This window comes from Triturus cristatus, chromosome 12, assembly GCF_964204655.1.
Source record: "Triturus cristatus chromosome 12, aTriCri1.1, whole genome shotgun sequence".
Classification (NCBI taxonomy): Eukaryota; Metazoa; Chordata; class Amphibia; order Caudata; family Salamandridae; genus Triturus; species Triturus cristatus.
In genome coordinates, this window is record NC_140595.1 from 790,243,817 (window position 1) to 790,260,028 (window position 16,212).

General features: G+C 46.5%; 1 protein-coding gene across 3 annotated transcripts in view; it reads left to right on the forward strand.

Moving 5' to 3' along the window:
* SLC16A13 (solute carrier family 16 member 13) overlaps window positions 1-16,212 on the forward strand; it is a 339,236-nt gene that overhangs the window by 236,724 nt on the left and 86,300 nt on the right. For all 3 annotated transcript variants that reach the window (XM_085636696.1, XM_085636694.1, XM_085636695.1), the window contains exon 3: window positions 2,730-2,873. In XM_085636696.1, the coding sequence (XP_085492822.1) occupies window positions 2,730-2,873 (144 nt within the window). The remainder of the gene's footprint in view (window positions 1-2,729; window positions 2,874-16,212) is intronic.

Genomic DNA, 16,212 nt, shown 5'->3' on the forward strand with positions numbered 1-16,212 from the left:
ACGGCCACAGTGGTTACTGCCAATGCATTTCTCAGTGCAGGGCTGCGTTATGCTGATGCAGCCCTGCACCAAACAGTTTTCTTTTTTTATTTTCAAAAGGAAAATCCCAAAACAGAATTTTGTTTTCAAAAAATGTTTTTGCTCCACTCACCCTGGAGTCATCTCTCTGGCAGTGATGAACAGTAAAAAAAATGGCTCTATGTCTGCCCATCCTTAATGGGCAGGCAGGCACAAAGCCATTTCTCTAACAGCCTGATGGAGTGGGGCTACGTTTGGCAATGGCGGTGATGCAGTAGTACCTCTGCAGTCAATCTTAAGGTCCGCCCTCCTCAAAAACAAGCAGGTGAACCTTTATCTTGGTGGTATGTATACACCTTTGCCGTTGCGTGTACAAGCCGCAAAGAAAAATCAGCCCCTAAGACTTGAATTGAGACTCCCATCAACAATGGGCAACAAGAATATTAACTTCATTAATTATTTCGGTGATTGTTGTTTTGGCTAATGAGAATACTTTAAATGCATTGATTTCACAACAGTGAAAATACCCTCACTTTGGCCTTTCAAGAGCTAAAAACTGTACTTGCAGATTACAAGTTCCCATCCATTAGTGCACCTCCCATGATGGGGAATCAAGAACTTATTTATTAATAAAGAAGACAATGAAAACAGATAATTTTTGGTTGATTTAGAACAATCATCTATATATAAGAACACAAAATACTTGCAAAGTTCCTACCCTATTAAAAGGCATTCCCACTTAGATTCCGCTATTAATACTGACCTGCAGATGTTCATTTTACGGTTCAGGCTGCTCTGTATTTCGCGCATTCAATTTGAGAGTGCATGGTTTACACAGGTAAGAAATAAACACTGTGCTGCTCTCTCACCTTGACCAGGAGACGACTGAACATGGATGGGCCTATGCTCTCAATTACTTGACTCCAGAAGAAATACCTAAAACCGTTTTTTGTCCTTAGTGGGACAAGAACTATGAATGACAAACAAATTTAAAATTTTGATTTTTACTCATTTCCAATTATGGATATTTTAAATTGAATATTTATTATAACGAGAAATCTGTATTATTCTAATGCTTTTTTAAAAATGTCCTATGCTAATTAAGGAGAAATTATTAGTACTTCATTAATGTTAATATCGTTTAAAGTTTTTAAGCAAACTAATAAAGGAAATAATTTTTCAATATGCTGGTGTATGATAGACAGTTAATGCTTTCAGTAGGCAGGACTTACAAATTAGGATCTCGAACATGCAATGAGCTGCTGAAGTCTCTGTTTTTTGCATTTTCAAAAACAGTGGCAATACATATGCCAATCTTAGCTTATGCCCCTAGGTTTGTGATCCCTTTGCTATGATTTGTAACCCCCTCATTGAAACATGGTTTCTTTTCGTATTAAGTGTGACCCATGTAATACAATACTTTACCTACCTGTGGTGTAATTCTTTTGTAACATATGACTCTATGGTATGGTACTAATACCCTGGTGCAGCGACAACTGCACTCATTGGGTGCAGAGTAACCCCTGAATTGTGACCGCCTGGTAACCAAAATGTCCTCCAGGTGTGATCTGTGATCCAGTCATGCTATTCAGTTAGTCAAGAATCTCTATCGGTTAAAACAAAAAAATAGAAAACATCAATACAAAATAAAATAATTTCGATTCATCGCGACAAGACAGTTAAAATACAGAAATTGAACTCAGCCAAAGAATATTTCATAAGTGTTCATGAATAAAGATTTCTGTTCATAAAAATACGTGGTTCTAAAGCCTCCATCCTCTGTCTTTGTTAATGGCCCCTTTTAGACACACACCATTGAAAAACAGACTAGTTCGCTGTGCAGCATTTGGAAATACAACAAAGCAGGTTGAACTTCATTAAAATGAAGCCCATTTAGCAGTGGGTTTATACAAATCCTACGCAAGTTGCTATAAAAGCCACAGAACATAATAAAATGACGTATGTCCTTTGGAGGCACTTTGTCGAGCCACAAAGTCCTAGATCTTTAGCCTGAGTCCACCTTTTGGGCACTGCCAAAAGACAGTGTAACATATTCAGCCAAGAACTGGTGAATAAAAACCAATGGTCAGCATTAGGGATGAAGGATAAATACAGTTCGGCTTTCCAGGTGGTCTTTAATCGAATGTAGCCCCCAACCATTCGCCTGGCTGGGATATATGCACCTGTGGTGCTACGCCTGACCCCTGTGCTGTGCTACTTCTCTGTAGCTTCATAAGCGATCTGTGAGGTGTAGTGCTTAGCTGTTATAGTGGGATGAGTGAGTAAATCTACGATAACTGTGGAATAGAACGCTGTCTCTGTGGTGCGATAACTGGTCCTTGGCATCTGTTATGGTACACCAGAGAGTGCTATGTGTCTGGTGCCACCATACTGTGGGGCCTCCATGTGCTATGGTCTACCTCTTGGTATAATGTGCAGCCATGCCTTATAATTGATGACTCGGCTGTTGTGAAACCTGACCCCGCTGTGTGATGTGTGATGCAGAATTACACTATGTGACTGTTGTCCATTGTCCACTCTATGACTCTGTGATGCGATATGCGGCCATGGGGTCTGGTATATGTCCCGCCGATCTGATCTGTGACACCGTGGTGTGATCTGCACCCTTGTGCTGCAATGCATGACCTCAATGAGTGATGTGGGACCCTCGTGGATTACTCTGTAGCACTGATGTTTCCTTCTTATTACAGGTCCTCTTGCCAGTGCCCTCAGCACTCGGTATGGCGCTCGCCCTGTGGTGATGGTTGGGGGATTTCTGACCAGCCTCGGCATGTTCCTGGGGTCCTTTGCCACTGGACTGATGCACCTCTACTTGTGCATTGGGCTCCTGTCAGGTAAGCCTTCCTGCAGGCGCGGAGAGGTGTGGAGTGCTGGGAGGTGACCACAGGCGCATTCTCTGAACCTTTCCCCACCTAGCAATCCACATTCAATGACTGAACCCTACACAGCACATGCATTCATGCTGTCTCTGTCTCACTGCACACCTTCTGAGCACTCCTCCTAGAACCTCCCTGACTCCTCTGCCCTGCCAGAAGTTACTAAGGCTAGCGAAATGAGGAAGAATGTTTCATTAACTCTGTCCCCAACTTCTAACATCTCCCTAGCTGCAAGCCCACAGGTAAAAAATGCATCAACCAGGGAAATGCAGCTGGTTAGAATCTGAGTGCAGGCATGCCAGAGATGGAGAGGTATTGCCTTTTGCTCCTCTGGGCCTGTTCTGGCCGAACCATCCCTTTAATAGGCTAACTTTAATTTTAATACTTTGACAGGACCAATTTCTATCAGAAGATTGACACACGCATGCATGCCAAGACATGCACACATTCCTCTCTTTATGACTCTTTCCTTATCTACCCCTTTCTCTTGCTTTCTCATTTTAAACAACAGCATGCCAACTGAAAGAAAAGTCCGGCCATGTTAATAAAGCAGTTTAGTGCCATACTAATAGTTGAAGACTCTATACAAGTGTGGATAATGTATGCACCTGTAGGTTGGTCTCTTGAGTTTGGTTTTCTTACATTAAATGCACCACAATCAAAATGAGAGGAATTGATGTAAATTTATTGTAAAACACTGAGCTTGCTCGAGTTGCATTTATAAAAGGCATTTTAAAATACAGTAGCTTTCTTCAAAACACAGGTTTTGGAAAAGAGATATCTTTATTTTAAGTTTTGGAGAAATGGTTGGCTAATCTTGAACACTAATGTACACATTGCTTGTAACACTAATATCAGTCCCTATCTACTCTGATCCAACTTGATCTTTAATGTTTTCCAAATAATTTATGTTTGTACCTTGGTACCCTCATAACATTGCTGCCCACAATATGCCAGAAATTACTGCCATTAAGCAGGGGCCCATGATGCTTGTTTTCGGGTCAGGGAGGACCTGGCTTGGCAGTTCTTGCTGGACTGTTCCCATGAGGAGCAGAGTCAAGACTGATTTGCATATGGCTGTGTCCAGACTGGAGTGGCAAAGCGAGCAAAAGAACAAAGGATTAATCCCAGATTTGTGACTGGGGGTGAATGTTTGATTTACTCTGCATTCGGTCCATCATCTGTATGTCTTTTGCTACTAAGCCAAGGCTGATAATATGCTAGAGCGGTCACTATCCTGCATGTATGCCCACAATTTGTGTTGAATTATCACCATAAATGCTAAACAAGAATCAGTAACTCTCAGTCTGTACCCTGCACATTAGCACAACAGTACCTCACCTACATCCTTCATTGAGGGTTTTACCCGGGCAGTGAAAGTCAAATAATTGAGAGTAATTATTCTCAAGCATTTCTCTACGGAAAAAAAATATCAGAGCTGTTGCATTGCCAGGCTTCTGCAGACTAAAATGATCAGGTAATGTTCTTTCAGGTCTGCCCCAAGCATATCATGCTCAAATGATTCCAGGTTGTATTCTCTCCAAAACAGACCACTGTAATATCCTTCACCTTGCCCTGCCTGAAGCCAGCTTACTTACACTCCAAACAATTCAGAATATTGCATTCCAGACAGCGACTCATGTTATCAAATCCAATCATGTCTCTTATGCCATAATCAAACTTCTAATGAATACTTCTCACCACAGATCCTCACCTTAAGACATCTCCCAGGCACCAGACTGGATTCACAGAATGTTCCAGCACTGCTCCTTCATGCTGATAGGTGGCATTGTGCAGCTTTGCACAGATTCCGGACTTCCCAGGAAGGGATGGAGCGGAGCCTCATTTAAGCTCCATCATTGTGCGCTGATGTCAGTTCCGTTTTTCTGCGCCTTTTGACACAGATACAGAGCTCTACTCCCACATGTGTCAATGAATCCAAACAACTCTTCAACAGTATGCTAGGGAACTATGCCCCCACCAAAAAATAGCAGGATTCATGTCATGCTGTCACTGCAGAAAGCAGATGTTAGTCACAAACTCACACAGGGGTGTCTCGGCTCTGGCCACAACCTGAACTTGGGTGACAAATATGCCCAAATACACCCAAATGTGATTTGAAACCTTGAAGTTAAGATGTACATCAACAAGCGTAAAAAGAAGTTTAGGTCTTCACACAGGTCCTTCCCTAAGTGACGAACTCGGTCCTGGGACCATTCTTGTTACAGATCCACTTCTCACTCAAAATATTCAGGTAAGGCAGATCCCAAATCCCAAGTATAAGAAAGCAAAGCAGTACTTGACCCCTTCCCATCAGCTTGACTCCAGAGACAAGGCACTAGGGCGGCATGATTTGAGTCACACTCCCTAGAGGTCATTGGCTACAGAACGGATACCCCAGTTGATTCCAACATGCCCAGAGTTTACCAGGCCGTCATCAGCCTTGCAAAAAATCAAGCGCGACCCTCGCAGAAGCTGGAACAAGGTCACCGAAGACCAGCTCAACACCTCCCTTAGCACAACCCCACCACAGACATCCACAGACACCAACACCACAGAACACAACCTCCACCGCACGATCTCCGACTGCGCCAACACACTAGGCCCGGTAGACCACCACCGCATCAGAACAACATAGAAGGCAGCCACTGAGGAACGCATCAACGCCAACGCACACAAAAGCAAAGAACTCCACCATAGTCAAAGAATTTGCCAAACCCAGCACAGAGAAAGCAGATATCTCCCTGTCCCACCACCTCTGTGACAACCTCACCACCTTCTTCCATCATAAGATCAAGAGATCTACGACAGCTTCGCAACCTGAGACCCACCAGCAACCACCGCACCCAATTGATCCAGCCCCCAGCAGACCTTGACCAACTGGACTACCCTCACTTCTGACAACACCCTCCGGATCATGAAGAGCATCCACTCCAGAGGTCCGTCCGATCCCTGCCCTCACCGAATCTTCAACAGAGCCGGCACCTCCATTGCTCCCGAACTCTGCCGCACCATCAACTGCTCCATCGAGTCCGCAACTTTCATGGAAGACTGGAAGCATGCAGAGATCAACTTCCTTCTGCTGATTCGGCGGACCTCAAGAACTACGGACCCATCGCTCTGCTCCACATCCTAGCCAAAGTAATCGAGAAAGCCATCTATGCCCAACTCTCTGAGTTTGCCGAAACAAAGAACATCCTAGACCTCTCGCAGTCGGGCTTCAGAAGCAACCTCTGCACTGAGACTGCTCTCCTCACCGTTACAGATAACTACTGCACCCTCCTCGACCGAGGCAAGACAACTGCACCCATCCTCCTGAACCTCTCGGCTGCCTTCGACACCGTCTCCCACCACAACCTCTGCACAAGAGTCCATCACACCTGCATCCGAGTAAAAGCCTTTAAATGGATCCGCTCCTTCCTCACCGGCGGTATGCAGAGAGTCAGACTTCCACCGTTCAAATCAGAACCCACAAAGATCAGCTGCGGTGTGCCTCAGGGATCCTCCCTGGGCCCCACCCTCTTCCACATCTACATGGCCCGCTTGCAGCCATTGTGAGAAGCCATAGACTCAACATCGTCCTCTACCCCGACGACACCCAGCTGATTCTCTCCCTCACAGATGAACCCACAGCTGCCAAGAGCAACTTCCATGACGGGATGAAGGCAGTCGCCACTTGGATGAAGGACAGCTGCCTCAAGCTTAATTCGGACAAGTACAAAGTCCTCATCCTAGGCTCCTCCCCCTCCATGTGGGAGGAGTCTTGATGGCCCACAGTGCTTAGAATCCTCCCCACACCCACGGGCCACGCACAAAACCTCTGCATCATCCTGTATTCCTTGCTCTCAATGAACCGCCAAATCAATGCAGTCACGTTTACACACGCTCCGCGTCCTTCGAAAGATCTTCTGGTGGATCCCCACAGAGTCCAGGAAAACAGTCACCCATGCACTTGTCAGCAGCAGACTCGACTACAGCAACTTAATGTATGCCGGCACCACCCAGAAACTCCAAAGGAAATTGGACCATCCAGAACGCCTCTGCCAGACTCATCCTGAACATCCCTCGCCACAACCACATCACTGACCACCTGAAAGACCTTCACTGGCTACCTGTCAACAAGAGAATCACCTTCAAGCTTCTCACGCATGCCTACAAAGCCCTCCACAATGCCAAACCTGCATACCTCAACCACCGCCTCTCCTTCTACACCCCCACCAGACATCTCTGCTCCACCCAACTGGCCCTGACCACTGTCCTACGGATCCACAAGACCATGGCTGGAGGACGATCCTTCTCATACCTTGCTGCGAAGACCTGGAACCTCAGCCTCTGCACCTCAGGCATTCACCAGGGCTGCTGCAATTCAAGAAGGACTTTGAGACTTGGCTCTTCGACTGAACCTCAGACCCAGCCCTCACCCAGCGCCTTGAGAACCTCATGAGTAGTCTCGCTTTATAAGTCACTGATTGATTGATTGATTGATTATAGGTCTTTAAGGAGGGCATGCTGCAAATGTTAAGAGCGCTTCTAGATCCTTCTGGTATGCCTTTGAGTCCTACGGAACTCAGGGGCCAGCAGTCTGGTTACCACCAATGGGTCCTCCCACACTACCTTCTGCTTTACTGGGCCTCTCCCAACTCAGGTACAGACTTCCACTCCAGTCCTGAGATCCATGATGGTCCATGCTGCGTGTCAGCATTACCGACTTCACAGACGCGGACTCATGTCGAACGCCGAGCCAACGTTGGTTCAAGCTTAATCTATGACACCTTACAAATTCACAAAAGGCAACCAGCTGTGATGACTCTAATCTGGTGCTGCAACACAGCTATCAGGAAGAGCTACGTTTTCTTATTCTTCCTGACTCTGACCCTGTGCCAGAGTAGGGTTCACCCCAGGATACTGATGATGATGGTAAGAAGCATGGTTTGTTATCTCCTCATTATACGAATTATGCCTCATTCCTTGACTTTCAAAGTGCAATTGAGTCATTGGAGTGATCCTGGATAAGGTGCGTTTTTGCGCTTTTCCTCCACCACAGCAGGCCTGGGACATTCGGTCTATGCTCCTGATAGTTCAGGCTTGATACTGGCGAGGGTGTTCCTGAGTCTTATTGGCCTCTTAGTCTTGTGAATCCTCCTTGTCAATTTTTCCAGGTGCTACATACGGGTCTGCAATAGAATATGAAATCCTAGTGGGCCTAGCATCAAGGCCGCCTTTCCGACACCATCCAATTCTTGAAGGGGACAACCCAAGATCTGCAGTGTTAGTTAACTAATCACAATCTATCGTGCTCCAGGCCACTCTTTTTCTCCACCCAGTGATGAAAGTGGTGACAGACCCATTGCTGCTGAGTCGGAGGGGTGATCTGGAAAGGTAAACATCTGAGGCCTCTGGTTTCCAGTGAAGGACCAGCTCCACATCAGCCTACTAGAGCTATGGGCCATCTGTTGCCTTGAGGGCTTTCTTGCCATCCATCAAAGGGAGGCTGATGCTGGTTCTCTCATACAACACTTCTGCCATGTGGTACTGCAATAAGCATGATCTGTGTGGTCGGAAGGAGGAGGAGGAACACCAAAATCTTAGAGGCGGCGAAGAGTGCTGAAGTGTCGTGACCGAAGAAACCTGTGACCCGGAGTCGGCCCTGGCTGCGACCTGCCTCGGAGCACTCCTTCACCCAACTACCAACCGGATCCCCGTGCGCTGGTCCGAGGGGTCGCTGTAACATTCGAGGCTGCGTCGAGTGCCGGGCGACCAACATCAACGTGCGGCAACCCTGGAGACAGCCCCGGCCGGGACCTGCCCTGAAGTGATCCAGATGGCCAGGTAGCAGGCATGCAGATTAGCGGGTGTGCAAGATACCCAATGATCCTAGTAAAGAGTCTATGGCAGCTGGTACATGCTTCTGAGGCCACCTCAATGGGACATACGTTCTGCTTGAGCCCCACACCACCGAGTCTGAGACCATTGTTGGGCGCGGCTGCCTTCTCCCCTACTGAAACAACCCCAGGCTGTGAATGAGCACAGAAGGTCCCTGCATATTCAGGAGGTGGTGCAGGGGAAAAGACTGGAGACAATAGGGACTCGGCGCACATCGGATAAATTAGCTCCTCACTGCAACCCTTGACCACTTGTTGTCACACGGCTCCCAAGACCTTCAAAGTGGGAATTGTCAATTGGAACTTACTCCTCCTTCCGAATCTCTGCTGCACCTAAATCTGCTGAGGTTGCAGGGTCCCCTTCCCCCCCACCTGCCTCGACACGTTGGCACCGGGGTTTGAAGAAGCTATACTCTGGAGGCGACAAAACGCGATCTATACGGCATAATATCACATAAGGGGCAGCTTGAGCACTTGGCAATCGAAAACGGCCCAGAGGTGGAGGGGGTCAACGTAGGTCTTCACGTGTCGTAACTTACCCAATCCAACCACGAAGCCACATAAGAGCTTGGATAACGGCCAGGCTGGTGGACCAACTGAAAAACATGGCGCACGACTTGCTGGCGGCACTGCGAGATAACTCATTGACGCTCAGTGTCACTGTCCATGCAAAGGGGGAGGTGGCCACTTCCGCCCCTCTAAGCTCGCATAGGCCCCACCTTCCCTAATGGACTCAGAAGTAAGGTCTTGAATAATGTGTGATTTAACTCCTAGTGTATAATGAGAAACTGAATAATGAGAGAAGGTTTGGATTTCCGGCATAGTTTTAACTAAACAAGGTTCCCCCTTTTTTTTTTAGTTCTTGATAGTTGTTGTTGAGTGGGAGGGCAGCTGTTCCATGCACCACAAGTTAGTAGGGTGGGCGATAGGCGCTCTGCAGATTGGGGGAGGCCGGAGGTTCCAATACCGCCATGCAAGGATGCAGGAAGGGGGCTGGGGGTAAGGGAAGCTGTTGCGGGGGTGGATTTACTGTCAGAAAGCAACTCCGGCACTGATGACGTGAAACGTAGGACAAAGTACTCTTTCATGGATTCTGACAGACAGGGGTAAATGGGCAGTTTAAGTTTTTCGTTTAGTTTACACACTGATGATAGGAAGCCACAGACTCGTAACACTCAGACTTGTACCACATGCACTGAGAGATACACTGAAAGACATGCCCCTTATTCAAACACATCATATCAGGATGGTGACTTGCCTGGGCGGATGCAGGGCACGACAAGTATTGACATTGTAGTTAGCAATGAGTCCATTACTAAAGCAGGGACTTAAATTGATATCCTGGAACGTTAACGGCGTTGGCGATAAGATAAAGAGAGGCACTGTGTTACAGTATATAAAGAGATACTTGCCGGATGTGGTTTTACTCCAAGAGACCCACTCATTGGGAAATGCATGCAAGGCATTGACCAGATGGGGCTTCCGCCTTGTGGCACACTCTGTGTTCGGAGCTGGTTCACGGGGCGTGGGCATAATGGTGCACAAAATCCTCCAGTTGGGGATAGACCACACCTGGACGGGTAACCTTGGCAGATTTGTCACTATCTCGGGTACATGGGAAGGACGTATCTTGAACTTAGTGTCAGTGTATATTCCTCCTGGCCTCCAAGCCTCGGCTTTAAGCGATCTAGGTGATCTATTGCTCGCTCTGCCGGAAGGAAGACTTCTTTTGGGGGGAGATTTTAACTAAATTGTTTCAGATATTCTCGATCGTCAACCCCGAAACACCTACCACCCGCCCGTACACAGATACATAATTTTATGGCGGCAATGGGACTCATTGATATGCGGAGGCCGCGTCACACCATGGAGCAGCAATATACATTTTACTCAGGTGCCCACCGCAGCATGTCCAGAATAGACTACATAATCACTATAGCGGATAAAATAGGGCTGGTCACAGAGGTAAGACTTCTAGCTAGGGGGTTATCAGACCATTCTCCTATCTCGGCCCTGATAGAGGTGGAGGAGCCAAAGGTTGGAAGGGTAGCCTCAATAAATCCATGGTATTTCAAGGATCCCTCCATAAGAGATAAACTAGTGAAAGAAACGGATCTTTATTTCAGTGAAAACGGAAAATCGGTGGAATCCTCTCAGACGCTATGGGAGGCCTATAAAACAGTGGTCAGAGGTCATGACGTCTCACTGATAGCTGGTAAAAAGAAAGAAAAGCAGGCAGTATTAGCAAGTCTTGAAGCAGAGAAACTGTCACTGGAAAGTCAGTTAAGAGACGCTAGTACCGAAGAAATCAGACACTCCTTGATATTAAAAACAAAAGAATATGTGGTCCAAGCCACAGATGCTGCCAAAGCTCAACACAGGGCAACTCTTAGTAGTATTTATGAGGTGGGGGATAAGGCCGGTAAATTATTAGCAGGGCTGGACCGCAGAGAACAAGCCAGTAGAGTAGTGGTGGAATTCCGCGAGGAATCTAACAACCTGCATACTGAGCCGCAAGATATCGCAAATATATTCGGAAGTTACTATGCCCAACTTTATAGTCCTCACTCGACTTACACGGTAGAAGAGGTGGATGTATTCCTAAAAGACATTTCCCTACCCGTACTCTCAGACTCTGACCGAGACGAATTAGAACAGGACCTTGTCGCTACAGAGGTAGAAAAGGCAATACAAGACTTGCACCCCGGCAAGGCAGCCGGCCCTAATTGCTTACCCATTGAACTGTTTAAGCTTGCTCCCAGTAGACTTGCACTCTACCTTACAGCCATGTTTCAGGAGAGGAGAGAGGTCGGAGCTCTTCCATTAGAGCAGAGATTACCAAATATCGTGGTTATTCACAAAAGTGGTAAACCAAAAAACAAAAGCTCCTCATATAGACCGATATCATTGCTCAATGCGGAAGCAAATATCCTAGCCAAAATACTGGCTACCCAATTGCTACCAGTCATTACCAAACTGGTGCATCCGGACCAGTCTGGCTTTATGCCTGCTAGAAATACTGCTCCTAATTTGCAACGGCTCTATGGAGTGCTGGCTCGAGTTGATACAATGCGAGAGGACGCGATGGTGGTATCCCTGGATGCTGCCATGGCGTTCGACACAATTGAATGGCCATATATGTTGTCAGTCCTAAAGAAACTGGGCTTTGGCCCGAGTTTTTTAGCTGGATACATCTATTGTACAAGAACCCAATGGCTCAGGTGGTGGTAAATAATCGCAGATCCCCAATGTTTACCCTCGGGAGAGGAACTAGGCAGGGGTGCCCCCTTTCTCCACTGCTTTTTGCCCTCATGCTGGAGCCGTTAGCAATGTGGATACGGAAAGATCCGGTTATTAGAGGGCTCAGGTGGACGGAGGAGTGGGAGGACCGCATATCGTTATATGCAGACGATATTCTGTTATATCTGGCATCACCCAGTGCCTCCCTGAATAGAGCAATGCATATTTTTATAGCTTTTGGGAAGTGTTCTGGCTATAGTATAAATTGGTCCAAATCGGGCATTTATGTTTTATGTGGGAAAACACCTAAACTGCCACAAGGTATCAACATCACTGAAGCTAAAACAAGTTTTAAATACCTGGGGATTTACTTGTCAAAGGATCTCGCCCTCTTATATGAGCAAAATCTCCTGCCCCTGCTACAAAGGCTAAAATCGGATGTTAAACATTGGGAAACCCTTCCGTTGGGGCGAGCACATTTGTTCAAAATGATGGCCTTGTCACGTTTCTTATATGTACTACAAAACTCGCCTTGTCAGATCGGGGCGGATTATTTCAGAGCCATAGAGAGCTCCCAGAGAAAACTTCTGTGGGGAGATAGGCCACCCAGAATATCCATCTCCAAACTCACTCGTGGGTGGTACGACAGGGGGGTTGCACTCCCCGACGTAAAGCGATATTACTGGGCGGCTCAGTTAGCAGCAATTAATCCGTGCATCTTTGGGTCCCCGGGAGATTCCGGATATCAAATGGATAGATGGTTGCTTCTAGGTCAGGAGAGGATTTCACGAGGGTGTTATACACCAAACCTACTAAATTGAAGCTTACTGGCCCTACACTACATGCAGTGCACATATGGCGGGTGGCGTTGAAAAGCTTGGCATGGGAGGGGAAGATAGCACGCGCCCCTCCTCTTTGGGAGGCTGAGGTTTTTGGCACTCTCAGGAAAACCATAGGATTTGATCGGTGGGATCTGATCGGCATCTCTAGAGTGGGAGATCTTTGGAAGGTGGGAGAGGTGGTCACCTTTTCCCAGCTGCAAAGGGAGTATGACCTGGCCAACACCGAATATTTCAGGTACATGCAGATTAAACATGCACTTCAGACGACAATAGTTGGGGAAGAGACACCACCTGAATCCTCCCCACTAGAAGATAGAATCTTAGATGAATATATGCCAGAGAAAGCCATCACTCTAACTTATAAGAAACTAGTTAATAATATGTCTGATCTCCTCCTACGGCTCCGATCCAAGTGGGAATATGATGTGGCAGGACTGGAGGACAATGAATGGCTCGAGGCACTCGCGTCCCCCAAACAGGTAGCAATATCAACTAGGTTGAGACTGATTCAACTGAAAGTGCTTCACAGAATTTATCTACCAAGTGCTCATCAATTGTGAAAATGGGCTACAGAAAGGAACCAGGATGCACTAGGAAGTGTGTACAAGAGGGGACCTTTATTCATACACTCTGGGAATGTGCATATATACAGGGCTACTGGTCCGAGATTACGACATGTATGGAAGAAGTGATGGTGGATTGTGAGATTGACTATAATATTAAATTGTGCTTTCTGAATATATGGGGCCCCACTGATCTTAGCACCAAGGGTAAACTTTGAGTGATTCTTGGTATGACAATAGCAAAGCGAAACATCGCAAGACTGTGGAGGGCGCAGGATCCACCATCCATATCGGAGTGGGAGAACAACATGGACTGGTGCATGTTGACAGAGGACAGTGTATGAGTCTAGAGGGTGTCCGAAAAAGTGGACGCAGATTTGGGAGACTTGGAACAACAACAGGAGATGCATATGTGAACCCCCGAGGCATAGATACCGGGATGACCTAATGGAGACCAACAAGACTCCCTGCTGTGAGTATTAATGGGGAGATGTAATCCTGCATTGTGTCTATTGTTAAAGTTGACAAGTGGTGCCTACTTGATTGCAATTGTAAGTAAAATGTCTGAGGTGCGTAACTTGTTATCAATAAAAAGAATTTAAAAAAAAAGAATATAGAGTGTTAACAATTTTTCATGTTGGATCTTCTGCGATAAAATGTATTAAGAGATTAATTCTTGCCAGAATCAACAACGGGACTCCTGTATGCCGTCCTACCACTACGTCTCCTGCTTAGAGTTCTGAAGATCAGGCATGACCAGCCCCACGTCATGCTAATTACCCTGGATTGAGCCAGGATTTCTGGTACTCAGAACTCCTAATCATGAGTATGTGTCCTCCAATCATGCTACCACTTCGGGAGGACCCCCTGTCTCAGCTACAAGGCAATATCCTTCGTCTGGATCTCTGCAACGTCCACCACCATGCACAGAGATCGAGCAGCAGCAACTGGCTGGGTTTTACTTGCCGAATGAGGTGGTAAGTGTCATCTTCACTGCCAGATGTCCCTCCACAAAATCCACGTATGCTGGGTGCTTGTACAAATTTGTAACCTGGTGTGGTGTCTGGGACATTAATTCCTTAAATTGTTTGTTTGATCTTCAGCCCTGCGAGGGCTTGTAATGGGCACTGTAATTTTTTTTTTGTTTGCACTTCTAGCCTTTCTACATTTGCCGAACCAACAGATCTTGATTGAATCACTTGTGATGCAGTTACTAGCAGCATCTGCTGATTCTTAAAAAATCCTTGCATGAGGAAACTGCCGGCACTTTCAGTATGACTGTCTTACATTCACTTCTTCCCAAAATATTGGTGCTGGGGCTCTGATGGCCTCTTTCCCTAGGGTTGGGACTCCTCCACATTGAGCAGTCTATCACTCTACCAACGTTCTTTGCTCCCCCTCACCCTGCAAAAGATGAGGAAAGGCTCCATCAGTTGGACCCTTAAAGCTCTTTAACTTTTTTAATTGATCATACAAGGTACCCATTGAGTGTACAATCAGCTTTTGGAGGGTTTTCTGTAGCAAAGAAAGGAAAGATTGTACAGAAGAGAGCTCTTTCAAGATGGATAGTTCTCCGCATTGACATCTGCTATGCCCTGGCCAAGAAGTAGCCCCCCCAGTGTGTCTGATAGCCGATTCCTCCAGGCCCAAGGCCACAACCATTGCATTGGTGCAAGGGGTGCCTGTCTTTGACATCTGCCAAGCTGCGACATGGTCATTGGTGCATACATTTTCAAAGCCCTCCTGCCTTGACAGCCAGGTCCCGCAGGAAGGCTACTGCAACTACTCCATTCTGCAAGATTTTTTGGTGTGAGTCCACCCCATAGACCTTCTACTCTTGGAAGGTACTGCTTTGGCATCTATTCTTATGTGAAGATTCTGCAGGTAGAGTATCTGTTAGAAGAACACGTTACTTCCCTTCAGTAACGCTGCTTCTAGTAGATAGTGTAGCTAACCCTAGACTCCTCACTGCCCTCCTTCCTCTCCTTTCTGCAGAGGGGCCTCTCTTTAGCATCTAGAAGTGTCCCAGGTTAGTGAAAGGCACGCTGTCGCCAACAATTGTTTTATGCTCTACATAAGAGGGTGCAGAAAGGGAAAACATAAGAAACTCACAATAATGTGCAGGGGTGGCATCTTTATGCGGCTTGGCTCTGTCACTCGGGGTGTAGTATGGAGTCAACTGGTGTGGCACAAAACCATCTACAGGTACATAGGAGCATTGCTAGAACATTCTCAGGATCTAGTCTGATGCCCAGGGGATATTCTAAAGTGAGGAACTTGAAGTTAGATCGAGTGTCCACCAGAAACTGTTGCCAAAGGAAAGTAGTGTGTTCTTCACTGGCGTGTGATCAAGCAAAGGGATATCTTCAAAGCCATCTACCTCATGCATAAAATGTTTTTAACACCGATAAATCGAGCTTACAAGTGCAATTCAAATGTTACTTCTCTGCAAGAGATTTACACTCCAGTTCCAAGATGCTGCTTAGTTTTCCTGTATTCAAAAGCTGGGTTGTCTGTCTCCCACCTTCCTCTGCCCTCATTTCTGGAATAATCTTCCTTTCCACTTCAAAACTATTCATTCTCACCTGGCTTTGAGGAAAGTTTTGAAAACCAGTTTCCTTAAAAAGTCTCCTTATGTTTGTTCGGAGTATTTCTGTCCCACTTACAGCTGATTGTTCCTAGTGCCAAGGTGCCTTTTGGTGAACCTGCACTCAAATTCCAAATCAGATCAAATCAATGCAGGAGCCAGTATTATATTAGGTGTGGGTGC